This window comes from Hyaena hyaena, unplaced genomic scaffold, assembly GCF_003009895.1.
Source record: "Hyaena hyaena isolate Hyena2069 unplaced genomic scaffold, ASM300989v1 scaffold_40, whole genome shotgun sequence".
NCBI lineage: Eukaryota > Metazoa > Chordata > Mammalia > Carnivora > Hyaenidae > Hyaena > Hyaena hyaena.
The window spans coordinates 3,104,811-3,132,630 of record NW_024080672.1 but is presented as its reverse complement, the minus strand read 5'-3'; the positions used below and the strand labels follow the sequence as shown (position 1 = coordinate 3,132,630).

Here is a 27,820-nt window from a genome sequence, read left to right as displayed (position 1 = left end):
CTCTCTAGAGCTCAGTTTTCTGATCTCCAAAAACAGGAGAGACAGTAGTACCTACTTCATAGGGCTTTTGTGAGGATTAAATGAATTAATATGGAAGCACCATGTAGATGGTTATTGTGATGATAAAGAGGATAGTGTTGGAAAATCCAGGCTTCTTAGGTAAACGTTAAGTGAATAGGGAGGCGCCTAGGTGGCTCAGTTGGTTACGCATCCGACTCATTTCAGCTCAGGTCATGAGCCCAGGGTCATGGGATCAAGCCCCACAGCAGGCTCCACACTGAGCGTGGAACCTGCTTAAGATTCTCTCTCCTTCTCTCTCTCTCATGCTCTCTCTCTCAAACTTAAAAAAAAAAAAAAACACTAAGGGAAGGAAAGCAAGATAAATGAAAGAGAAAGTGGACACAAAGAGAAGAAAATATCTGAGAATTCTGCTCTTTGAAATTTCTCATATTTGGCAAAAAGTGGGTAAAAGAAGGAGTACCAACACACACATACCTTATGCTGGAACGCGTGACCAGAAGTGTCATCTCGCTGCAGCAATGTCTCTGTGAGAGGACCCTCGACTCACTAGAGGAGGGATTGCCTTAACCGCTACTTAGCTTACAATACTGTTTTCACTTCACCCCAAGTAAAGGGGTCCACACAGTCCTTCCCTTCCACTAGGAGAGGGAGGGGTCTGAGGAGGGCTCTGGAGGGAGGAGCAGGGCAGGGCTGTGGAGGCCAGAGTGTGGATCAGCCCTTCCTGGAAGCCAGGGCCTCCCCATTCTGTTTAATAAAGACTTCCTTGTCTCTTAGCGTCCAGAGTAATCTCTGAAAGACCTCACTCCAATTTGAGAACAAGCCAAGAGCCAGTGGGAAATTCTCTAGCAAATTGGACAGGGAGGCAATAATACGAAGGGTGACTGGATCAAAATGCCTTTTGCTTTTTCTTTTGTTTTCTTTTTTTTCTTCTAGACATTCTTATCCCTGAGGCCCAAGGCACTACTAGTCTAGAATTCTTTTCACCAGAGGTTTCAGGATAATGTTGTTCACAAAGCAGATACAGATTTGCTTCCCTGGGGTTGAGTGACAGGACCTGGGTGTCCAGACCTTAACTGGAAAACCCTGTGTCAAAAGCAAATGTTAGAGTTCCAAATTTGACCAGCCATTGTGACTCATAAATGTTTATACTTGTTTTGTTTTGTTTTTTCAAGAGGTATCGACTCAGCCTACATAGAAGCATGATTTAGGAGAAGGAGGAGGAGGGGAGGAAGGGGAGAGGAATAAGGAAAGCGAGAAGAGAGGAAGGAGAAGAGGGGGAGCTGGGGGGAGGGGAGGGGAGAGAGGAGGGAGAGGATAAAGACAGATCTCTTGGAGCTTTGGCTCAGGATGGACACCCCACAAAATGCCAGGTTTGGTTATTGTACCAAGAAGTAAAAATAGGAGTGGGAATTTCAAGATTCTTGAAGAGGTTGCCTCTGCACAGTAAAGGACTAAGCCCACTGAAGGTTTCTTAGAAAATGTCATGTGAAATGCAGAGCTCAAAATCGTATAAAAATATCCTTTAGCCTTTTAGAATTTATGAATGGGAAACTTTTTCATCAAGTAGAGTTTAAAACACTTTGATCTTCAGGAAATCCTTGTGGTACTTTCTTTTTTTTTTTTTTTTTAAATGTTTATTTGTTTTGAGAGAGAGAGCACATGCAAGCAGAGAAGGGGCAGAGGGAGAGAGAATCCCAAGCAGGCTCCACACTATCAGTGCAGAGCCTGATGTGGGGATCAAACCCAAAAACCATGAAATCATGACCTGGCTGAAATCAAGAATCCGATGTTTCACTGATTGAGCTACCCAAGCACCTCCATTGTGGCACTTTCCGACAGGAATTCTTAACAGTATGACTTGGGTCACCATCTCCATGTAAAGTGCAGGTATAAATGAAAGGAAAGAAAGACACTTTGTTGGGACAGCAACAATTATTGCTCTCTCCTCTGTAATGGCCCTGAATAAGCTATCGAGTCTCAATATCTCTTTTGTAATGAGGGACAGTTACTTTTTCTCCTAATGTGTATTATGTTCATATATTTATAAAGGATGAGGAAGATAGACTATGAAATCATAGTCTTACCTTACACAAGTTCTGAAAGGTCACCTCTTTCAACATGCACCCTAATTCAACCATCAGACATTTTGTGTCTTGAGTGTTATTTTCCCACCCCTGTGTTCTCAAAAATAGGGAATTAATCTTACTATGTGCAAACACAGTTCTCAATTATTGTTTCTATTAACTATTTCCTATGGTGTGGGTACTATTATTTTCATTCCATTTACAGATGAGAAAACTAAAGCTGGGAGGTACAGTAAACTTCCCCCAAACTGCACAGCTGGTAGAAGCTGGGACGTGTACACAGATAGCTTGGCTCAGAACCCTGTGCTCTTATCCTTAGACAATTCTGCTGCTCAGGTTACTGGTCACAAAGTAAGTATGGTTTTGTTTTTCCAGGGTTGGGGTAGCAGGTGCTGTATTAAATCACTACTGTTGCATAACAAATTGCCCCCAAAGTTAGTTTTTTAAAACAATAAATATTTATAATCTTAGAGTTCCTCTAGGTCAGGAATCCACTAGTGATGTAGCTGAGTGGTTCTGCCTCACAGTCTTTCATGAGATTACACTCAAGACATTGGCTGGGGGCTACACTCATCTGAAGGTCTGACTGGAGCTGGAGGGTGCTTCCAAGATGGGTCACTTATACAGCCATGCTGGGAGAAGACCTCAATTTCTGACGATGTGGCTCTCTCTCAGGACTATTTGACTGTCCTCACGATGTGACACTGCCTTCTCCCAAGCCCTACAAAGCCCTGCTTCACAAGCAAATACTGGCACCTCAAACTAAGCCAGTAATTTTCCACTAATAAAGGGTTTTTTTTTAAGTTTATTTATTTTGAGAGAAAGAGAGGGAGGGAGGGAGAGAGAAAGAGAGGGAGAGGGGCCGAGAGAGGGAGAGACAGAATCCCAAGCAGGCTCTGTGCCATCAGTGCAGAGCCCAATGTGGGGCTCAAACTCACAAATGGTGAGATCATGACCTGAGACAAAATCAAGAGTCAGATATTTAACCAACTGAGCCACCCGGGCACCCTTAAAGGTTTTGTTTTTTAAATTTTTATGTATTTATGTAAGTAATCTTCCTACATCCAATGTGGGGCTCGAATCACATCCCCCAGATCAAGAGTCACACCTTTCCCTGACTAAGTCACCCTTCTACCAATAAAATTTTAACCTCAGTTTTTAGTTAGGGTCTATACACCTCTCTTTATTGGCCTACTTGCAGTATTCCTATGTAAAAGAGAACTTGGATAAGCCTGTCAGGTCAAATTATGTCCGTCCCCAAATTCATTGGTTGAAGCCCCAGCCCCCAGTCTCTCAGAATGCGACTTTATTTGGAAATAGGGCCACTGCAGATATAATCATTGAGATAGAATAGGGTGGACCTCTAATTCAATAAGATTAGTTCCTTATAAAAAGGGGATATTTGGACAGAGACTCACCCACAAGGAGAGCCCATATGAAAATGAAGGCAGAAATCGGGGTGATGCATCTACAGGCCAAGGAGCGTTGCAAGAGTGGAACAAATCAGGAGCTAGGAGAGAGGCGTGAGCCAGATTCTCCCTCACAGCCCTCAGAAGAAATCAACTCTACTGATACCTTGACCTTGGACCTTCAGCCTTCAGAACTCTTAGACAATAAATTTCTTTCATTCTAAGTCACCCAGTTAGTGGTACTTTGTTATGGTAGGCTTGGAAAACTAATATAGATGGCAAGAGGAAAAAAAAAAAAAACAGACATCTCCAATACCAAGAGATCTCTAAAAGATAGGAGGCATGGTTATCTTGCATCCGTGGATGGACCATGGGCTTTCCTCAAAAGATTATATTGTTCTTTACTGCCACGCCTTACAACACACACACCCCCACACACTTGACCTTCCAAAAGTACATTCCCAAGTAAAACTGGCAAAAACTGAGTGGACAGTCAAGGTTTCCTGATCTCGCCCAAGAAAGCGGAAATTTTATTACTCTTTCATGACCACAAGGTATTTCCTAAGCTCATTAAGCACATTTTTTTTTTTCTGCAGAAGATCTGGTCTTAATAAGGCCACTGCCACCCCGTTCCTCCACCCTCCGTCATCAGACAGGGATAAAAGGCAGAGATGCGGGTGGAGATGAGAGGGGGCTCTAGAGAGTTCCCACTCTGCTTGTTTATTTTGAGACACACTTGTGCTCCAACACAACTGTGGTCAAAGCATTCAGAATCTGAGGAACACAAACAAAGCTAACATGGCGACGGGCCAGGGTAAAGTTTCCTTCAGCATCATACAGGGAGGGCGATTTTACATAGCCTTTTATATGATAATCACAGCTCCTTCCTATGTATTGAACTTTGCAGCAAGAAGGAAAAATAAATAAATAAGGCTGACTAATGGCTTGTTTCCCCAGAGGCGGCTTTTTATGGGATCATATGTTTTTTCAGCTTTTCAGCCACAGTTTCCTGCTTGGACGTTAGGAGCCCTGACATTGGCTATGGCTCAGTCCACTCTGGACAGCAGCCCGAGCTACCCCTGAGTGGCCAGAGAGGGGCCCAGCTGGACCACAGCACCTTCCCAGGTCACAGCAATGGTGAACCTTGTCCCCTTCGATGAGCTGCACACAGCGGCAGGTCTTTCAACACCTTCCAGGTCAAGCATGACCCTTCTTATCCAGTGCGGTGAGGAAAACAGGGGGGTGGATTGGGAGCCTGTGACAAACAGTCTGTAGGCATTCAAAAGTGGTAAGAGCACATCTGAAGTGCTTTTGTTCCTATTGCCTTCGCTACTGCCCCTTCCAGCATCGGAGGGGACTTTGGGAATTGGACAGTCTTGATTTCAAATCCCTGCTCACTGGGAGAACAAGAACAAAGAGCCAAGTTTCTGAGCTTCATTCCTTATCAGTAAAACTGTAGGTGACAACATGTGCTTTGTGGACCTCTTATCAGGATAAGAGATACTGTGTGCAAGACACCTGGCAGATAATAGGTGCTCAGTAAGCAGTGGTTATTCCAGGGTTCCAAATATCCTCACCATCAAGGAAACTAGCCTGGCAGATCAACGTATCCAAAGTGTGCTGGAGCCAAACATATCTTGAAGTTGGGGGGAGGTAACAAGCAAGCAGAAAACCATAGTCCTCCGGCTCCCTCTATGCCATTCTCACTTTATTTCACTACTTTTTAAAAAAAATAAGTTTATTTATTTTGAGAGAGAGAGCCTGCACAAGTGGGAAAGCAGCAGAGAGAGAGAGAGAGAAAGAATCCCAAGCAGGCTCCGCACCATTAGCACAGCGCCCAATGTAGGGCTTGAACTTATGAACTGCAAGATTCTGACCTGAGCTACAGTCAGATGCTTAACCTACAGAGCCACCCAGGCGCCCCTCACTACTTTTGAGTGGGAAGAAATTATTCTGGAATGTTTCTGTTTTGCACCCCTGTCCCCCTCCCCCCCCCACCCCCCTTGAGAGGGTCACACAGCAAGGGGAGTCATGCTGAAAGAAGGAAAAGAGATCACTTTTGTTCTTTAGTTTTTCCACCTTGGATTGGGTGGTTAAGGGAATGAGGAAGTTGATTAAAATACACCACCCTCTTACTCTTGGGTAATTGCAGCTTAATTATATTTGGAGTAGTGGTTTTATCATATTAAATTTGGGGAGAAGTCACAAGATGAGTCATGGAAAATTTTTTGATAAAATTGTGGAAACTTGGGACTTCTGTGATTTTCACCCTCCTTGCCTCACTTCTTTCCTACTTTCCTGATCCACCCTTTTCTTCCTGCCAACAGGGATCCCTGCAGGGAGCCATGCTGAGAAGGTTCCCTTCTATTCCCTGAGCCAACAGCTGCACAGTCTGTTCAAGCCTTCCCGGCATTCAGGGGTAGAAATCTCCTTCTGGGGAGGGGGAAGGGGGGGCTAGCTGGTCAAAGAACTAAATTATAGAAGTCGGTTGTGTGCTCCAGACCATGGCTTTAGAGTCACTCCCTGTGTCTCTGTTCTTCACCAGGAATCGTTGCCTTTCCACATAAATCACATTCCCTGGCCTCCAGGTTTGTTGCCTCAGAAGGAATGGACTGCTTCCTTAATTATGGGGACTTATTGCAAAATCATTTGATGCTTTACCCTCTCGTTGCCTCTCTGGGGTCCAACCTTGAAGTAACAGGCTCAGAATAGCCCTCAAGTTATGGAGGCCTCTCCCAAAGACATTCTGAGAAGGATAATGGCCAGAGAATGGCCAAAGGAGGAAAAGAAATATCATACCCTTACTTGAAAGGTGAGAAACGCCCTACTCAGCAATGACAAGATTTTTTTAATCTTAAAATTTTAAGACAATAATAATTACAATCAATCCCTCATCTTTATACCATATTGAAGCTTATAAATGGCTTTCACATAATTTAGAATTGAAACGCTAAACACTCTTGATGTCATAGCATTCTCAAAAATTAACCCTACTGGTCGTTTTTCTTCATCATGAAAATATTCCCCTTAATAATTCTAGAACAATTGATGCTAACTCAATCATAGCCTGTATGAAGAAGATCTGCCCACTTGAAGACAGACAGAAACTATGCACCTCAAGTTTCAAGAAATCTTTGGACACATCCAAAATGTCCTCAAGTGGGGCACCTGGGTGGCTCAGTCGGTTAAGCGTCCGACTTCGGCTCAGTCATGATCTCACAGTTCGTGGGTTTGAACCCGGCTTTGGGCTCTGTGCTGACAGCCAGCTCAGAGCCTGGAGCCTGTTTTGGATTCTGTGTCTCCCTCTCTCTCTGACCCTCCCCTGTTCACGCTGTCTCTCTCTCTCAGATCAGAAATAAAGAAAATATTAATTTTTTTTTTTAAAAATGTCCTCAAGTGACAGTACATTCAAAGAGAGTGTGTGTGTAGGGCAAATGCCAACAGAGCTCTGATGTGAACTAAACAAAGCATACTTTCCATTTATTAGATATATTCCAAGTGCTAGACCCTTTACATGTAATTATGCCTAAACCCCATCGTAACTTTGCAAGGTGGACAGAAATGGAGGTTTCGAAAAGTTAAGTAACCTGATAAGGGCACATGACCAATAAGTCTGGAAATCCCAAGTTCTTTCCATTACGGTCATGCAGAGTGGGTTCTAATGGGTCATGGCTCTGTGGGGCATTCATGACTGTTCCACAGAAAGAAAAGGGTTCTGTGTTCCAATAATAAGTTAGAAAAATAATGGGTGGAACAAGGTTTCTTTCTCGCAAAATTGCTCCAAGCCTTTAAAATGTCCATGGATATCGTGGGTCCCCAAGACAAGGATAGGATTAAACAAACAGTGAACATATTTGGCAGGGGAATTCTTGGAGCAGTGGTTTCCAAAGTGTGGTCCCCAACTCGGCAGCATCAGCATCCCTGTGGAACTTGCAGATTTAGTGGATCAGTCTAAAGTGGGGCCCCAGAACTTGTATCTTTAGCCAGTTCCTGGTGATGCTGGTGCAGCATATTTCTCAGAAGAAATTTTCCAAAGAAGGCATTTTGGTAAACACTGAAACAGAAGTGCTTGTGTGGCACTGACCTTTGGATATTTGGTTCCAGTAGCAAAAGGAAAGACAGGAGGACAGGCTTTTACTGGGGCAGAAAATGGGCCTCTCAGCTCTTGCTTAGGAAGGGATAATAGTAGCTGTGGTTGTGATGGTCTCAAACTCATTCTTGAAAACTGGGAAGACCCATGTAGGCGTGCCTCACTGCAGCTAATCAGATTTTCACAAAAGGGCAGGGTGTGTGACATCTCTCAGCTCTAATTTCCTGATGAGTTGCCCTCCGATGATACAAAGTGAAAAAGTCAGTATTCTGCCACTATCACAGATTTAATATTTCACAATTTTCCCATTCTTAGTAAGGGGTGCAGAGTGTGTATCCAGAGGTTAAGCACCTGCCGTTATAGGTATAAGATACGGATGAATTAGATACCACAAGTACAGAATAGAGGGCCTCATGAAGTCTGTGATATTTGCAACAACAACAAAAAGAAAACAAGAATTAGTGAACTGTATGGATCAGGGCCCATGCTCCAAGCTGATAGAGACCTATGTGTGGACTTGTATTCTCTCCTAGCTCCCTACCCCACAAGGATCAAGACCAACAGGGAGGCGGCACTTCTTTTATGCATGCCTGGCCTTGAAATTCCCCGTGTGGCCAGCTCACATGGCTGCACAGACTGTTTCCTAAAATCAGGCCAAACCTGCCTAAAGCATGCACTCAGCCTTGACGGTGGATCTGCCCAAAGAGAGAGTCTAGTTTTCTTTCCCAACAATGCTCTGAAGTTACCAAAACTCTGGTAGGTCTAAACATCCCCAGACACTAGAAAAAGCACATCTTTCCAGGAAGTGATTCAAATGCCAAAGAAGGCAAAAATGAGATGGTATCAGCAGGATGAGCAACTGGGGAAGAGGTAAGTGTACTCTAAAGATGGTAAGGTTGAATTTCTATTTGTCCCAGAGGAACTTCTATTATAACGCTCTGAAGAAATCATTCTTAGACATTTTTTTCTCACCTGGAAGTCAGCCTAGCCAACATCTGCCAAATCTTCCTAAAAATAAATAGTGGGTATACTGCATTACCTGGGCTGTGAAAGGAAACACTGGGGAAGCCCTGAGACTTTTGATTTATATAAGAATCACCTGTAACAACAGAAAGACTATCTCCTGCTGGGTAGGGACTGTAGACCCTAAACCCACCTCTGAGTTTTGACTAAAGCCTCGGAAAGGTTTCAGTCTCTTGGCCCACTGCAGCGATGCAAGGGATGTCTGAGTCACAACTACCACCTAAAATCCAGGAAAAATTATGGGTGTAGAGTATTTGCTTAATTTCCAATCCCACATTGGCATCAAAGTTTCAGCAGCTTCTGATCCTTTGGTACATGTATCCTGAGGGGGAGAGGACAAGAATTACCGAGCACTGCTGCATATACGTTACAGTGATTTACAAAGGAGATTTCATTTATCAACAACACCCTACACATGGGGTTTTATCACCATTTTACAGATAGGAAGACAAAAGCTCACAGGTTAGGTTACTTAACCAAGATCTATCACTGATACCTACTATTCTCCCCACCATACACACACACACACACACACACGGGTTAGGAAATCCTTAGTTTACCCTCATTACACTATTATCATACAACGTATTTGTTACACTTCATTATAAGTGTTGGCATTTTGACTGATATCTTACTGTAACCCAAAGGCTGACACATATAAAATTTTGTTGAATGAATAAATCCTCATTCAAAGTCTTCTTGCTTTCTTTTTTTTTTTTTTTTACTATTTTTATTTATTTCTAGGAGAGAGAGAGAGACAGCGCGAGCAGGGGAGGGTCAGAGAGAGAGGGAGACACAGACTCGGAAACAGGCTCCAGGCTCTGAGCTGGCAGTCAGCACAGAGCCCGACGCGGGGCTCGAACCCACGAACCGCGAGATCATGACCTAAGCGAAAGTCAGACGCTCAAGCGACTAAGCCACCCAGGCGCCCCTAAAGTCTTCTTGCTTTCAATTCAAGATTCTCTGCACAATACGGCTATTAACTGATAACTGTGTTATTGGATACTCTGCATGCTCAGTCATTATGAATTAACAAATTTCTTGAAAAGAAAGTGGATAATGAAACTCTTATTCTCCTTGGAGGTAGACGGTACTTCCAATCTCTGCTTCAGGGAAACCAGGCAATGTAACCTTAGTATGTAACTCCATCCACTCACTCTTTCATGCTCATCCATTCACCCACTCCAACAAGTCTTCACGGAGCTTCTTCCATGTATAAGGTGAAGGTGCCGGGAGTTACAGAAGGGGGAAGGCAGAGCCTTGCAACAGCATGGCTTACTGTCTACGCAGAGACAAGAAAACAGCAAATGCCAGAGCACAAGAGAGGCAGGTGAAAGTGCCATAAGAAATGCTTAAAAAGCAATATGGAAATTCAGGGGAGGCCACGGTTGCATCAGGTGAGGGGAAAGCAGAGAATGCTTCACAGAGGTGGTAGCATTCCACATAGGCTTTCATGGATGGATTAGATTTGATCTAAGAAGGGGGAGGAGGGCAGCTGGGTGGCTCAGTCAGTTGAGCATCCAACTCTTGATTTCGGCTCAGGTCATGATCCCAGGGTCATGGGGCTGAGTCTCGTGTCAGGCTCCATGTTGGGCATGGAGCCTACTTAAGGTTCTCTCTCTCTCCCTCTCCCTCTCTCTCTCTCTCTTTATCCCCCCCGGCCCCTCCCCCACTCGTATGTGCTCGCTTACTCTCAAAAAAAAAAAGGGGGGGGATTGGCAAAGCTTCTGGGCAGAGACAACTGTATGGACAAGCACAATGAGATGAGGAAACCACAGACAGGGTTAGGGAAGGGAGACTTACTCCAATTTCCTGGAGCAGAAAAGACACAAGAGAAAAAAATGACACAAAAGAGAAAACTGGTAAATTAAGTAGGGGTCAGATCATGAGGAATATGCACCTAACCCAAGTAGCCACAGTCATTGCTGTTTCTACTATACACGTGATCCCAGAGGAGCTTAGAATCCATCGGGAAAGCCAAACGCCCCCCTTACCCCACGACTAGCAGCTCCCCTGCTAGAATGTAGCCTTGGCATCTGGCCCACCTACCACAGCACCTGGGACATATTAAGCCCTCAATAAAAGTTTGTTAGATTGAACTGGGAGGACATAATAGAAACATTTCCAGTGGTGGAAATTAGGGGTGAAGAGGAGGTGCACAGCAGTGCTGTCCTTTAAAATCCAACATTTAAATATAAAATACTGACCACAGCCTATGTACCAGCAATTACTCTTCATCCTACTGCCCAAACTCCTATGACGCCAGAAATAATGTCAGCAACCCCTGAATCTCATGGCAACGTCCTGGGAGACCACAGCAGCATTTGAAGTGTGCTCTCTTCAAGCAAGTATTTCTCTATTAAAATCGAATGTCAGTTCCAAATGCATTGCCATGTGACAAATGTTCATTTTACTCCAGGAAAGCAGTGGTCACTCAGACCAGGCCTGGAAGGAAATGTCCCACAGCAAGAGGATGTTGCTCACACCACACCAGAGGTGACAGGGTTTTCCTGTGCCTGGTTCAGAACTGGAATTATGTGTTTTGGTGAGTAGGGCATTCAGAGTGGGTTGTGTGCCTTGAAAGTGTCAGGGCCAGCCTGCTGTCTACAGCCCCAGCTACAGAACAGGAAAGAATCTGGAGCTGAGACTGGAAGTTGAAAGAAGAATTCTTAAAGACCAGGATACAGTACAGTACCCTGACTGGGTACAGTCAAGATTTGGTCATGTATTTGTGGAGGTCGAGTGCAGCTTGACCTTTTATGAAGCTTCCACTGTACAGTTTTTAAGCAGTCAATTAGCAGGTATATTAAAACGTGCTGTACCGTAAGGAAATAAGGATGGGAAGAGGCAATCTGAAGGAGTGGGAAGCACATGAATTTTCCAGCAGACAGTCCTACATACAGATACTGGATCGGTCACTTCCTAGCTTTTTGGCCTTCTGCAAATTATTTAAACTCTTAAGCTTTAATTTCTTATTATGCGAAATGAAGGTAAAAAACATCTATTTCATAATGATTGTTGTGATGATCAGCAAATAATATAAACAGAACTTCTGGCTCTTTGCCCGACAAATAGTAGGAACCCAAATGAATGGTGGCGATTTTTTATTATTCCCAGTTTCTGATCTCCATTTTTCATTATTTGGTGTCATATTTCCCCACTATGTCCAAATTTGTGTAAAATAGGATTTTCACTTATCTCTACCTCTAAACTTTGTTTTCCTAGAATCATGGAAACTGAGTTGGAAAGAAACTTAGGAGTCATATAACCCAACCTGGATATAATCCTAAGAATAAATTAACATCCTTTCCTAAAACATCTTCCTGGCACACATGCTCTCTCCGTGCACCAAAAATCAATGCTTATTTATACGGTCAGAAACAGGATTCTGGAGGAGTACCCTGGATGCACTTTGAAGAATGCCAAGTGAGATTCACAAATACATGACTTCTCCGTGGAAGGTAACAGCAATCCAGTCATTTAGTCAAAGCCATCGCTGTTTTAGAATCTATTAAATACAGCGATTGATGAAGTAGAAGGGATTACAAATAAACAATAAATCATGCAATTATGACTGTTTGAATTTTGGCAAGATAATAAAAAGAGCAGGGGTATAATCAGGAAATAATAGAAGAGATCTGCAAGGCACCCCTGCAATTAGTGATAAACAGAACTTGGCTCAGAGCTGGAGCCCCAATATGGCTCTCATTAAAGAGCCTTGGGACCTATTCCTGGGGCAGACCTCTGCTAGCTTGGAGAGAAGTGAGGTAACCAAAATGTCAGTGTGTGTGTGTGTGCACACACACACACACACACCCATATTCAGATAATCTTTTGCTATAGTATTATAACCACCTGGGCTGAAATGACTACCTTATGCCAACTAAAGACCAATCCATGGTCTTCCGAAACTCTAATTGAGATGTTTCCTGTTTTCAGCTTTTTGACTCTTTCCTTTGTCATACCATAAGCACACACACACACACACACACACACACACATACACACACACACACACACACACATGCACATGCGTGCACACCCAGGCATTGTGCAAAGGGCGCCTTCACTCATCTTTCCTTCCCCCTTTCCTTTCACCTTCTTTTATTAATGGTGCCTCTTAAAGAGATAAATGCTCCCACACAAGTGATACCACTTAAACAGATAAATAGTCCACACTGGAGAGACGCAGAGAGCATGAGAGAAAACCCTGTCTTATTAGACTGGAAACAGACACACTATATTAATGCAAAAAAATCAGCATATGGTTCTAATAGGCTTTCTTAAAATGATTTATCAGCTGTGATTAAGCCCTCAACCACCATGTCTATCTTCATAAATAAAGCAAAAGTGCACCTTGCTCTCAAATGTATCTGCAGTATCTTATTACCCAGCCCTGTACAGTGCACTCCATTTACAACACGGCTCTGGGGAGCCAAGAATTTGTGTGCAATCACAAAGTGTGTGCTCTAAAGAGACTGCCAAGATTTAGGACTCTTATCTCAGAGATAGTCTTACTAAAAATCCATTACAATGAAGGTTTATCCCCTCTCTCTGTGCCACGGAGCTCTGCATTGGTGAAATATGAACAGGTAATTAAGAGGATATGCCTGATTTTACAGTGAGCCCGGTGACACAGAATCACCAAACAGCTGTTGGGAAAGGCATCTGGCACTCGGTGCGGGTTGGTCACCTCTGCCAAGTGGCTGGAGAAAATGAGGACCACTTTGAAAATCAGACTCGGCCTCCTTCTTCTCTTCCATGGCTAGGAAACGCAAATGCAGATCTTAGTCTGCTTGGTTCCGACCTCATTCTCCGGCGGCCTTATATGTCAAATGGTCTCCGCCACAGACTTAAAAGAAAAAGTCTTCACAGACACCCTGAGCAGGGGATGAGGAAGTAAGTGCCGTGACTTCGAAACGAAGGAGGAGGAACTGGATGAAAGCATATGAGCGCAGTAAGTCATAAACGGATGTCTGGGAACTGCACTGAGTCAACCGTTTTATACTCGCAGGGCATGGCTCTGTTGGAGTGGTATTTACTCTTTGATAAAAAGCCAGTAAGTCCAGGAGGATGAGCTAAATAAATCCCACAAAGCACCCAAGCAAAGTGTTTTAGTGGCTAAGTCCCTTTCAAGCCATTCCTCGCATACACACAAAGCACCATTCATGCCCTCCCTTCTCACACCACCTCATACGCAGAGATCCAGACACATCTGCCCCCGTTCCCTCTAAGCTTCCCAGGCATTTCTCGACACGTCCATCTGCAGCACAACTGAGGCACAAACGTGAGATCTCAATACTCTTTTCCAACAACAAACCACTGCCACGGGATGTAGGCAGGTTTGCTGTAGCATCGTCAGATTTTGTTAAATGGCAATAGACTTTAGAGAGGGCAAAATCTAAAATCTCAGAAAAGAAAAGGGTGCTTGGGCTAGTCCATCGGTGTGGTATAAACAGACTGTAACGCGCCAGCCAGCCCGTTGTATTAAGAGTGTGGCCTCGGTGGCGGTAGTCTGCACCCGTAGCACTCCATTAGAACAGCGTTAATGAGGTCAAAGTGGCCTCCCTCCCCCACGATCACAGACTACATCGCTGGCCCTGGCCAGCTGTCTGACAATATGTGCCTCTGGTTACACGGGGGTCTGAGGGAAGGCACGCGTGTCTGGAGCTGCGCAAATCTATCACAGCTAATGGTCAATCAACTCTTAAGCTCACGCCTGGTGGGCAAATCAGCTTCACCATTGGGGGCAGCAGGTAGCTATACTCTGACATTAAATGTCTGTTGGAGCCGGTGTTGGGCATTGTAGGCAATTCTATGCAGTGCTCAGCATGATGAGGAATTATTCACAAAGCCTTGATTTCCCACTTTGTCCAAAACATGTATGCAGGTAGGTATGCATTACTGTGATACAAATAAAGGCAAAAAAAAGAGAAATCTAGCAGAGATCTGGGACTAAAAGACTATCCTCCCCACCCCACGGTGCAGGAAAGAGATGGTCGTTGGGGCAGCAATGTCACCACTGCGGTATTGTCTCTGCGAATATGGAGTTTGAGGATGTGTCCCCAGGACCCTTTCTCGACCACTTCTTTCAGTCAACATCAGAAGGAATGTTCAAGGTGAGATGCTGTGGTGACGTGTGGCATCTAACACCATCTACCTAAGAACGAGCTTTACTATTTTTTATTCTCCAGCTCTCAGTGTATCTGAACTATGTATGTGTATAATTCCAAGGTTGTCAAAAGGCCTGGTTTAGCACTGAGAAAATAGACAGTGATGGAAGGGAGTCGGGATTTCTTGCTCTGCCCTGAATTCATGACTTCTCCACCACCCTCACCGGGGCTGTTACCAAGAGCACCTGAAATGCTGTGAGGCCATTTTCGGGTGGACCAACAGCAGAGGGCTACCACACCGCACATCACACTTTGGCACATCAAAGGGGCCACCAGAATTCCAGAATGGCTTCTTCCCTTCTGCCACTTGGGGGCCAATCAGGTTGGGTTAGCAGGGAGGGGTTCACATGCCCTCTACATGCTAGAGCACTACAGATTCCAGGCTTACCCTGGAAAGAACAGGAATGCCTGGGCCCCCCCGTGCCAGCAAATCCCAGAAAAGCCTCACGTTCATAAATCCTCTGGGAAAGTTCCTGAGCTCTGTGCATAACAAATCATATGAGGAGAAGCCAAAAAGGAGACGGGCTCTTTGAGAGTGGCTGTGATTCACAATGCCCAGCGCTGCATCATCTGTAGTCAATCAACCCGACGTCCACACAGAACACGACTGCTTTTCTTCTTTGGGGACATGGCTGCTCGTGGAGCCCAAATAAGCCCCCACCCGGACATAAAGCCACAGAAAAGGGCGGTGCCTGGCACCGCCTCAGGCAGGGTTCAGACAGCACCATGATCAACTTTCAAAGTCACCATGTAACAGATGGTGTGCTCTGCTCATAACTCAAGATCCCGGGGATGGCCATGCCTGCAGCCATCCCCTAAATGCAAAATGTAGGATTTGCTCCACTCCACGGAGGGAACTGGGGACACTCCCACAGAGCCAGACAATGCTTGCAGGTGGGTCCCTCCCTCCTTCTAGCTCCAACACTGTCAAATGAAACAGCTCCCGTCCACCTTCAGGTCAAAGGTCAAAATACCATCTACATACACAACAGTCTGATTTCACCACTGCGGGAACATTTTGTTAGAAAGCATGTGCTTCGAGGAGATGCTGAGGGTAAAGTCTTTCGGCATCCCATTTCACTCTAGAGCCAGATGAGAGAATCTGGCCTCATCACATAGAAGAGTCACAGGTTCAAACAGGCTAAAAATAGCCTTAAATATCCCAGAAAGCAAAAAACAGAGCTCAGCAATGTTCTAGAAACGCTGCAGCTGACATCCCGTCATATTTGGGGTGTGAGGATCATTCCAGCCAAATATTGAGGAGCAAGTTGTGTGGGGCCAGCCAAGAGGATGGCCTGACTGCCTCTCCAATCCAACCGGCTTGTGAGCAGCCCTCTCCCAGGTCACCAGAACAGCTAGGTCTCCAGTGTGTAAGAACATGGTACAAGTAACTCAAGGGGGGGGGGGAACAACACGATTTCCTAGGCCCTTGGGCTTTGGTGATCTTTGGGTAAAAAATAAGGAACATGTCCGTGTAGGGTTCCGAGGCTAAAAACGGTAATTACACTACGGGTTCAAGTTGACAGCTGACATCCTAGAAATATGGACGGGAGGAATGCTCGGAATCCCAGTTCCTGGCCTCAGCCTTATCAATATGGAAATAACTTAACAACACACAAATGCTGAAGCCAGGCTCCCAGAGTAAATCACTCCCATACCTGCTCTGGACCATACTTAACGTTCACCTGGATTTCTGAGATAATGGGGGCAGAGACTCTTGCAACCATTATATTATTTTCCTATTCTCTTTTTACAACGTCAACTTTTTTCTCACGTCTCCGCGAGGGGCCCAGGTAAGTGATTCTCAGCTACAGATGCACAAGGAGTCTAACATTTGGCCCAATTTTCCAAACGTGAGGGCTGTTTTCTGCCTAAAACGGAAGCTTCATCTTTAAGTCATTTCGTTTTAATCCAGGCCTGAAAACAGATCTGCTTTCCTGCTTGCCTTTGGGAGCCTGAATGCAGGGCCTCACAGACGACAGTGCAGGCTTCCTCTGCAGATGCAAAGGCCTCCTGTGCCCAAGCACTGCACCCGCCTCCCCATGCCTGTCTGGCGGGTTGCAAGATCTGAATTACTCACAGCTGGAAACTGACTCCTTCTGAGGAGAGCATCAATTCTCTGTTGTGATTCCATTTGGGCTAATACCTTGAAATCCCTGCCTGACTGGCCTGCCTGCCTTGGGACAGGTAAGGAATGATTTTTAACTAGCTGAGGACCCAACCCAACCTGGAATAGAAAAAACACCCTGTTGAGAAAGCTTCCTCCTGGGAAAAGCTGCCCTTTTTGGTGGCCTTAAAGCTGAGCATCAGAATTGTTTTAGTGAGGGCTCCCAGACAAATAAATAATTCCATTGGGCTAGTTTTTGGCTACAGTCAGGCCACCTGATGGGAAGATAGGTCAATCAAGTGGTCCTCACAGCCCGAGTCCGGGTTGATGGGAGTGCCCAAGGAGCTCCAGAGAGTTTGGGAGCTCCAGAGCACTTGGGGCTATTTTTGGAATCCTTTCTTCATCATACTTCCGTGCCCACCCATCCCTGCTTTGTTCCTTTTAGGTGCATTCCACACATAGAATGTCATAGAATCAAGACTATGTTCATCAGCTCCCAACATACTCCTTTTAATACCCATGACATCCCACACCAACCCCTCTACCTTTTAACAATCACAGCATCTGGAGGAACTTTGAACTTAACCACAAGTCAGAAATAAAATGCAATTATTTTTACAATTTTTACAAGTAAAAAACTACAATATTTTTTACTTGTAAACATTTCGGTTAGGTTTTTTTTTATTCCTTAAAAAATGAATTCAGGCGTGCCTGGGTGGCTCAATCAGCTGAGCATCCGACTTCGGCTCAGGTCATGATCTCGTGGTCCATGAGTTCAAGCCCCACATCGGGCTCTGTGCTGACAGCTCAGAGCCTGGAGCCTGCTTCAGATTCTGTGTCCCTTTCTCTCTCTTGCCCCTCCCTGAGGGGCTCTGTCTCTTCCTCTCAAGAATAAATAAATATTTAAAAAAATTTTTTTAGTGCATTCAATTTTGCAAGACTTAATGCTAGGTAATTCTTTACAGTTAGGTTAGCAGTCAGAAACCTTCTTGGAATTCACAGCAATAACCCAGTAGGAAGTGATGATGGTCTAGACTTGAGGTGGTAGAAAAGAAAAAGAAAGGGAAGAGAGGTCTACTTCCTATGAAAGTTGCTGGGCAGAGGAGGGTAGGACGGCAAAGCAGACTCCTGCGGTGGGTGACGCATGCCTCTGACAGGGCAGTGAGTGTGCACGAGGAAGCCCTGAGCGCACTTTGCGTGCAGTTGGGAGTAGCAGTGCTGCATCCGGTGAGAATGTGGGGAGCAGCTGCAGGCTGGAGGCTAATAGTCAAGTCTGAAGACTAGATGTAGAGTTGAAGGAATTGTCTGGTGGAGTTGATGGTTCCGCTCTGAGCATTTATGAGTTTTCTGAAGAGAAGGTGTAAACAGAAACCACCTGCGAGTGGATGCAGCCAAAAGACAAGGAGGCAGAGACAAAGCACAGAGGAGGAAAGCCTTACCCCCGGCCCTCCTTGGTGAAGGCCTATCAACACTTTGTCTCTCTTGATAGTTTATTCCTCTGCATTTAAATGGGGAACGCAGTACTGGGATAATCACCTATAATTATTCCCTGTGAACTAGAGGGACCAACATCAAATTATCATTAACAACATGTTCAGAATGTCATATGCGGGCCTGGCTATGCTTCATGAATACATAAGTCCTTCGATCATCGCTGTACCCTGTCACAATTGAACAGAAAATACTGGTGCAAGAAAATCCTCTTTTGTTCTGCAATATTCCAACACAAATAGTGGTTCACAAAATCAATACCCGGTTCCCTTTTGCAATCTTCCTGGTACATCCTAAATGGGGTCGGAGCCTCCCAATCTCTTCCACTCCAGTTTCAAGTTGAAACCTAAGCGCCTCGTACAAGGCCACCCGTCACAGCATGGAATGAATGAAAACCTTTTCTCATTCCAACTTTAGCCTCTGGAGCCTTTTGATCAACTCTCCAAAAGACATCAGGCAGAGACCTCCATCTTGCTGCGACACATGTCATGGACTAGCAAATATCCATAAAATCCAGGACCAAAAACTTAAATGCTTAATAATGAACTCAGAGAACAGTCAGCACTGCCCCTCACAGGCTGAGACAAGTGGCAAGTCCTGCCCCCTGCCACCACCCCCTTTTAATTCAGATTAGGACACCGGCTGAAGGCAGAGCCATGCACTGCCAAATAATTTAGCATTAGAGGTTAGATCCTCAGTTTCAAGAGATAAACATATTTTTTTTCCTCAGTGTGCAAGTCAGGTTGTGAGGATTCATCCATTTTAGTCCAAATTATCCAAATATACAAAGTCTTCAAGGGAGGACATGACCAAATACCAGGCACCCCTCTCAGTCAGTATTCCTCCGAACCGTGGGCCTTCCCCCATCATCCATATCAAATAGACCTGATAGTAAGTGCTCGTTCTTTGCAAGGCAACAGACAGTGCCTTTTGCCACTTTGAGGATACCCTGACTTTCTGCCAAAAAAAAAATTTTATGTTTATTTATCTTTGAGAGAGAGACACAGAGACAGAGATAGAGTGTGAACAGGGGAGGGGCAGAGAGAGAAGGAGACACAGAATCCAAAGCAGGTTCCAGGCTCTGAGCTATCAGCACAGAGCCCGACGCAGGGCTCAAACTCATGGCCCGTGAGATCATGACCTGAGCCAAAGTCAGACGCTCAACTGACTGAGCCACCCAGACACCTCTGCCAAAAACTTTTTAAAAATAACTCTACTATGAATTGTTATTTCCCACTCCATTTTAAAATTGAGGCAGAGCCTCAGATCACATCTTGATTCGCCGACATATGTGGCAGTGGATGCCAACTCTTCATAATCTCTGGTAAAGATTGCACACATTAACCCTACACCCCGGGAAGCTAAAACACATGAAATGGCTTCCGGTCTTTTCCACTGGTTTAGTTGTTCTCCTGAGTGGGATGCAAAGACCAAGCCAACCTCCCTTCCAGTGTCAAAGTCCACTCGAGCCAAAGGCATCCTGTAAACCTATCAGGAGAAAGCTGAAAAGCTTTACATGTGTAGTGTACCGACAGGGGAGGATCAAAAGGATCCTTAGAAGATAAAGGTTAGGTTTTCCAATCCCTGGGGGGATGGGGGAAGAGCTAGGTTGCTACGTCTTCCTTCGAGCATTGCTGGTGGGGGTTTCCTTTCAGTCATGCTGATTCGAAACAAAACAAAACAAAACACGAGAAGATCAAAACCAGTTTCATGGTCTCATCTCCCAGGATTTAGCAAACATGACGACATTTTCAAAACCAGAGGGAAACGAAGTTTAAGTTTCAGAATATTCTTTTCCTCCAGACTTCTGCAAGGAGGGACTGTTTTTACACAAGTATTGTAGAAGCAAAGTGTTAACAGAGCGGCTGTTGCAAGTTTGCTCAACTGGGTTTCTTTTTTGTTTCCATTCAGCACCAAGTCTACCTTCCCCAGAGGACAGCAGTGCCAGCACGGGGCTCACAGAGCAAGAGTGTGGACCAAGGCAGAGGGCCTCCCTCTCTGTACCTTCTCTCCCCCAAGGAACCAGTGGTGTCGAGTAACATGATTTCCAGGTACAGAATTTAATCAGATTGAGCAGCCTACTTTTCTGAGCTAAGGCTGACCTGGCCGTGCCCTGTTCCATAACTCCTGTTGAGCTGGGATCCAAGATCTTAAGATTGTAGCCTGTCCCTTGCTTCCATGTGTTAAACAGTCAATACCCCCTGGGAATAGACTGCACTTTTCATCATTTGGGTAGGAATTCTAGAGCATGGAAATGCCCTAATTTGCTATTGATGCATCCGCATGATGAGTCAAATTTAGGTCCTATGGGAGGAGAGTAACACTTAGCACTTACACACCGTGCTTTTCATCCTCAGGGTCCTTCACCACGTGAGGCTGTAATGTTATAGTTCTCTCAGCAAGACAAAGGAGTTCATTTCTAGTCCTCTCAACTCGCCTTACACACACACACACACACACACACATGCACACGCACACGCACACACTCCCAGACAATTGTTATCATATGATGAAGTTGTATCCCACTTCCTACACATGGATTATGCTATCCATTTTTTAAAAATCAAATTTAAAAGGTCAATTCACCTTCCTCTTTATTTTCCTCTTTTTAAAAATCTTTTTGGTTTTGTTTCTGGTTTCTTTCCCTCTGACATAGAAAATGAAATCAGGATGCTAACTGCCACCTGTTACTAGAGTCTATTCAGTATTACTGGTAGGGTTCTGTACTTGACTTGATCCCTCATGCCTCAGGGTCGTCTGTGTCATCTCTGGCCAGTGAGGAGAGTTGAATACTCTTTCTTGGGGGTTCTGGAGGAGTCCACCAAGTTCCATGCTGAGACCTTCTCTACTTCATCTCCATGCATTCCTGGCTCGGGTGATTACATCGAGTCTCAGGTATTTGAACACCATCTATATGCCAGTGACTCCCAAATTTATATCTCAAGATGAATTGCCTCTTTCTGAATTACAGACCACTTAGATCCCTGTGCCGATTCCGTATCTCCACTGTAGTCAAAAAACAGTCTCCACGGTCTTCTCTTCAAACTGGCTCTTCCCACAGTCAACTCCCATTCCTTCCAGTTGCTTAGGCCAAAAACCTCGTTCACCTTTAATTCCATCCTTTCTCTTACTCCCCAGATCTAATTCATCAGCGAATCCTGTTGGCTCCATCTTCAAAATAGACCCAGAATGTAACCACTTCCTCCATCTCCACCTTGGACCAATCCGCCATCATCTTTAATCTAGATTCTTCCATTAGTCTCCTTAACTGCTCTCTCCCTCCCTCCAAGAGTTTACTTTCAACTCAGCAGCCAAAGTGAACTCCCTAATATATAAGTCAGATCCTATCACTCCTCTGCTTGAAACTGTTTGTGGTTCCCCATCGCACCAGGAGAAAAATCTGGAGGCCACAGGCCTTCTGGAATCTGCCCTCCTGTGCCCACTCTTCAGCTTATTACACACCCTCCTCTTTGCGATTCCTCCATCCCACAGAATCCTCCAGCCTTAGAGCTTTGACATATTGCTCTCTCCACTTGGAACACTGTTCCCCTCAACACACCTGCTCGGAAGCAAAGCTCCGCTCTCCTCCTTCAGGTCTCTGCTGCATGTCCGCCTACCAGCAAGCCCTCCCTGACCACCCCCAACACTCACTCTGCCCCTTTCCTGCTATAACACTTACCACCTTCTGACATGTTATATGTTCTATTGTTTTCACTTGCTGATTATTTGTCTTGCTCCTGAGAAGCAAGCTGCCTGAAGGTAGGGTTTTGTTTTTAATTAGCTTTAGTTCATGGGTAGATTCATCAAGGCTTGGACAGTGCCTGGTACATGGTGAGCACTCAAAAAAGATATACTGAATGAATACACAATGAACACAAGTTTCTCATCTGTTTCAGGACATAGACTATCCTGACTTCTAAGCCACAGGCAAACTGAGATTTGTGATGCCTGCTAGCGATGGATGCTTTTTCAGGGGAACTACATCTCTTACTAAAGAGTTGTGAAACCATGAGCTTATACTTATGTGGAAGATTGGGTAACTGTGGAATGTGCTGCCTTCTATATTGATATAGATACAGGTAGTAGAGCTTTTTCCATTGTCATGACCTGACTCTAGCCTGTCCTCATTCTATACATCCATTGGTACACTTTTGGAAAAGGGTGTCAGGATTAGAGACAGTCCACAGAACAGAATTTTCCCCAGTGGATAGCCAAATGGGCTAATAAGCAAGGATCAATTCTCTATTTGCTCTTGGACAGAATTTTCTAGATAAAACTGCAGCTAGAGAGTTAGAGGTGGGGGGAAGGACCAGCCTAAATTTCCCAGTGTTTTTGTATAAAGTACTTATACCCAGAGGAAAAGACATCAGAAGAAAGATAGAGACATAGAATTAAAAAGAAATAATTATCTGAATGTGGAGCAAAAGAAAGTGAAAGACAGCATTACACACATAATATAATATATAACAATAAGGTTTGCTTTGAATAAAGAGCTTGTATTCCTACTTTTCAAGCAAGGGATGAATAAATGAAGCAGGAGCTATGGGTGGCAGTGTGCCAGAGATGTTAGCAGTTAGAGAAATGTGGTACAAAGGTTGTATGAACATATGCTGGTCGATTGGAGAGTATCTCCTACCTTTCATTTATCCACCTGTGGCTTCCAAAGAAATGCTAGGCAGAAGCCACCAACACAGCCCATTTGGCTGCTGGATAAGTCATTGTGTTTTAGGTCTCAAGAAGCCAAGGCAATCCAAGGTTGGATTTGGCCCCTCTGATTTGAAAGAGGCAAAGGGAGAGGATACCTCAACAGCCTGAATGCTGACCAGCTTTCATGGTGTACCAGTAAAGTTGGGGTCTGAGACAGCCACCCCAAAACCATGAGAGAAGTGGACTACAAAGCCCCTCACCCAAACACCCATCACAAAACCAGCACATGGCTGAAAGCAACATTCAAAAGACACCTTTAACAAATATTTTAAGGATATGTTTACAATATGTATTTCTACAACTACAATAGTCCTCTTTCTCAACTTTGCTTGCCTAATTATTTTCATTTTTTAAAGTTTAATTATTCATACTCTTTCTCAACCCACAAGGACTCAGAAGCAATTCACAAAAAGGCGTATAAGCACGGAAATGTTTTTTTTTTCATTATGGTATTTATGATTATTTAATTATTTTTTTTTTTTACAAATAGTTTATTGTCAAATTAGTTTCCACATAACACTCAATGCTCATCCCCACAAGTGTCCTCCTCCATGCCCGTCACCCCCCTCCCCCCCACATCCATCAGTCCTCAGTTTTTGTCAGCATTCAAGAGTCACGGAAATGTTTTTTAAATTAAAAATCGGGACCAGAGGAAATATAAACTAGAACTGAAAGTCTAGCCTGGGGAGAAGTAAAACATGTTCATCATAGTGTTCTAAAAAGTTCTCAAAGTTAAGCAGTAAACTTGGCTTTCTGTTAACCGAGCAGTCAAAGCAAAAAGAGAAACAGAACCAGTTACATGATTCTCAGGTCCACGAGGAGAAAATAGTTCAGTTCCTTTGGGGGAAGCAAACTATTTCCTGGAATTCAGATGTGCAAGAATTTCCTCCCATGGGGCTTCATATAGAAATGAGTACTATGCAAAGGAGAACATCTAAAACCACACCCCTACCACGGGCTTCCTAAAGCTGTCCTTGGTAAATGTCTGTAAGAATATCAAGGGCACATACTTCAATTAAAACCATTCTATTAGAAATGAAGACAATATGAATCAACATGACCCAGTACACACCTTTCTTACAGTTCAGTTTAATCTAAGAGGCCAACTTTGACTTCCTTGAGGAATGAATGAACTTATTAATCCCTCGGTTTTTTACATGTCTACCAGGAGAGCTAAGTTTATTATTCAACCAGAGGAAATTTACTAGGCTTTTGGGTTCTTCCTTGCCCTTGTTATTTTCATTTTTAAAAAATACATTTCTAGTGCAGTGAATTATAGAACATATGCCTTCTATTTTTCTTGAGTTAAAATTTTAAGTGCTCAGAAGAGTGTCTGGCAAATAAGTGCTAAGTAAGTATTTGTTAAAAAGGGGGTGAGTCTTTCATGTCACCTGGGGGGTGGAGGAAGTGGTTGTGTCAAGTATGAATGACAAATTAATCATCTATAAATAAAATCAGTTGATTGAGATTTCATACCTCTCCTGTATCCTTCACCAATCATCATGATTTTGCCTAAAGCAGTATAGACTCAGCGCAAGCCCTAAACTATCTTGATGTAAGAATGTGACATGAAAAATCTGGTGGAGGGATTATTATAATTTCACGTTCAGGAGGATTTGTAGGTTTTGAAACATCAGAGCCTTTTGAAATGTCTCCCCCGGATGGAACAGCTGGAACTTCAGAATCCATTACAACGTTGCCAGCCCTTCCTTTCAACCAACTTCCACATTTTAAGTCTCTGTTCATGGAACGTGTCTAATTTGTTGTTTAGTACAGTGTGGGCATTCAATAGCGCTCTATTGTAACAATAAAAAAATGCTAAAGAGCTTCCTTATCACATTTACTTGGGAGCCCGTTTCCTTTCCTTTATTGTGACTTTAAAATACAAGCACAACATTACGATAAACTGAATATACTGTGGAGGCATTCATAAAGTGGATTTTCTAAATTTATATTTATGTTTTCTACATTTATTATTAAGAACAAATAATACACACATACATTTAAACCATTTGTCTCAATAATAACAGATGTTCAATAATATCACTGGGAAGGAATTGTGATGCTGGCGGAGATCTACTGGGAAGATTTATCCTAGGTTTTCAGAATAAAATGAGACCCCTTCTCCTCTGCTATGATTATCTGCCTATTGTCTCTTTGGGTTTTGTCTTCTGCATGCAACACCCATGTAAGGCTTACTACTAAATGTTCAGCAAACTAAATCAACTAGTTTTGAATAGAAAAAGTCTGAGTTTGTCCAACTCAACGTTCAAGAATCAGGTAATGGGTTTTTTTGCTTGAATTTTGTATTTCATGTCTGTTTTCCCCTTGATGGATTTCTACTACAATCAGGGACTCATCCTTTTTTTTTTTTTTTAAAGTCATGAGACACACACTTGCAGATGCATAGAATGCTGTTTTAGGGCCACATCAACACCATCTGCAGTGCCACCTAAGTTCCCACGCAGAAAATTTTAATGGGGGTTAGCGGAGGCACCTGCCAAGGTGTCTATTCAAGCAAACCTACCCGCTTGCTGCTCTCCTCCTCTTGAGCTTTCCTGAACTCATGCTCGAGGGAGCAGTCCAGCTCATTGAAGAGCCCCACCTCCTCACAGTTCTTCAGGAATCTCGTTGGGGTCGGAGTCTGATCTGAAAACAGAGACCAAGGAATCATACATGGGATCTTTTCCTCAAAAGCCAGTAGCTAGCATGAGCTCAAATTCACTAATCCCCTTCCCTCGTCTTAATTAAGATGCCAACTGGTCATCCATAATTTTATACCCTTTTAAATAAAATGGCAATATGGAAGAAACTAAAACCACAAATCTCACAGGAAGAATACAATGTGTAGGCTGCATATGTAGGGTTTTCTAAACTTCTTCCAGACAACCTCCAGAGATCCCACCAACAACTTTCTGGGGTCCCTATCATTTGGACACACATTTCAATGTGTGGAATGACTTTTTTTTAACTGGAAAAAAATGATTTAGCTAAAATTAGGCCAAAAAAATTCTTCTGAGACAAAGTTAAGCTTGATTTTAGGGGGAAAACAGATTTTGTAAAAGTGTGTATCAATCAAAAAGAAACAAACAAGCATGTTAATTCTTTCTCTTTTTTTAAACTTTATTTATTTATTTTGAGAGAGAGAGAGAGAGAGAGAGAGAGAGAGAGAGAACAAATGGGGGAGGGGCAGGGAGAGAGGGAGAAAGAGAATCCCAAGCAGATTCTGCACTGTCGGCACAGAGCCAGATGCAGGGCTTGAACCCACCAACCATGAGATCATGGTCTGGGCCAAAATCAGGAGTTGGGCACTCAACTGACTGAGCCACCCAGGCGCCCCAATTCCTTTTCCTTAATGGAAAAAGAAAATATGGCAATTCTGTCTCTCATTCTGAGAGTCATAGAGGATGATGAAAGGTTCCAAGTTAAACACATTCAGCTTTCATCCATTAAAAATATAATTATTAATTTTATTTTCCTTTGCTATAGCCAAAGGAATGTTCTGAGAAAACTCTTTAAAAGGAATTTCTTTCATATTCTTGACTGTCTAGTGAGCACATATCTTAGAAAACTGGAGGATCTGAAGCCACTATTTGTGGCGTAATATTTATGCAGCCTTTGCAGTTTACAAAACGTTTTCAACATGTTCTATATAATCTAGATCTCACAAGATCCTGTAAGGTAAATAAAGGTAGACTTACACCTTTGTAATCACTAAGGACAGTCAACTTCCTTGATAAAGGTGTACTGGAGTTGGCATTAAGAAAACTGTAAAGTGTCCTATTGTTCTAAACAGAAGATGGCCATGCAAAATGGCCATGCTAATTATTTTGCAAATGAGGGAACCTGAGGTCCTAAGTGATTAAGAGTCCTGTTCAAGGTCTCCCAGAGAAATGTGATGACACCAGGATTATGACCAAAGCCTTGGTGATATTGCCAATATGTACATATATTATTCCCACCTGAGCCTACAGCACACACTGCTAGATTAATTATGGCACTTGTCCAACTTAACCTATCCTCAGTCCCAAATTCTCTTTCTGCACAGTTCTCTAACACATCACCACCACTCAACTGAAGAATGCCACAAGTGGACATGAATTTGCCATTCCTGCACGTTCTTTATATATTCCTGTATCATAAAAAAACTAGAATCATATTTACTTTTCTAAGTCATACACAGAGCAGTTACCCCCAGTAAATTAACCATTGAGATTCTAAGAAATAGCTTAATATTAATGAAGATGAAAGTAGCTTGAGATCCCCACATATTCAGGCCTTCCAAGGCAAGATCTCCTGATTCCTTATGGTGAGGGGCTCTCCCACCTGTTAAACTCCCAACTGGTTGACCTGGATCTCAAAAATCCCCTTCTGCATCCTTTTCCATTCTTAGCCCAGCCTCCAAAATACTGAGCTCTTTTTACAGTACACAGAGAGCCTACCACAGATGATCATAAATTGGACATTACACAGAAAAGCTATGTAAAAGTTGGATTTGATTGAAAATGGTTTTATTAGCACGTTAATCTATTAAGAGCCACACATACACATTTGTGTCTCAATATACATATAACATGTATATGCATATACACATATGTATACAGTGTGATAAAATTAGTACAAAAAGGACAAAATTAGTATTTATGAAGCATTTTGCAGTTTACAAACATTTTCACCCACACTGTCTAGAGTCTATATCTCACAAGATCCTATGA

General features: G+C 43.6%; 1 protein-coding gene across 2 annotated transcripts in view; it reads right to left on the bottom strand.

The window, feature by feature from the left end:
* CREB5 (cAMP responsive element binding protein 5) overlaps positions 1-27,820 on the bottom strand; it is a 400,955-nt gene that overhangs the window by 283,372 nt on the left and 89,763 nt on the right. For both annotated transcript variants that reach the window (XM_039229907.1, XM_039229908.1), the window contains exon 4: positions 25,633-25,754. In XM_039229907.1, the coding sequence (XP_039085838.1) occupies positions 25,633-25,754 (122 nt within the window). The remainder of the gene's footprint in view (positions 1-25,632; positions 25,755-27,820) is intronic.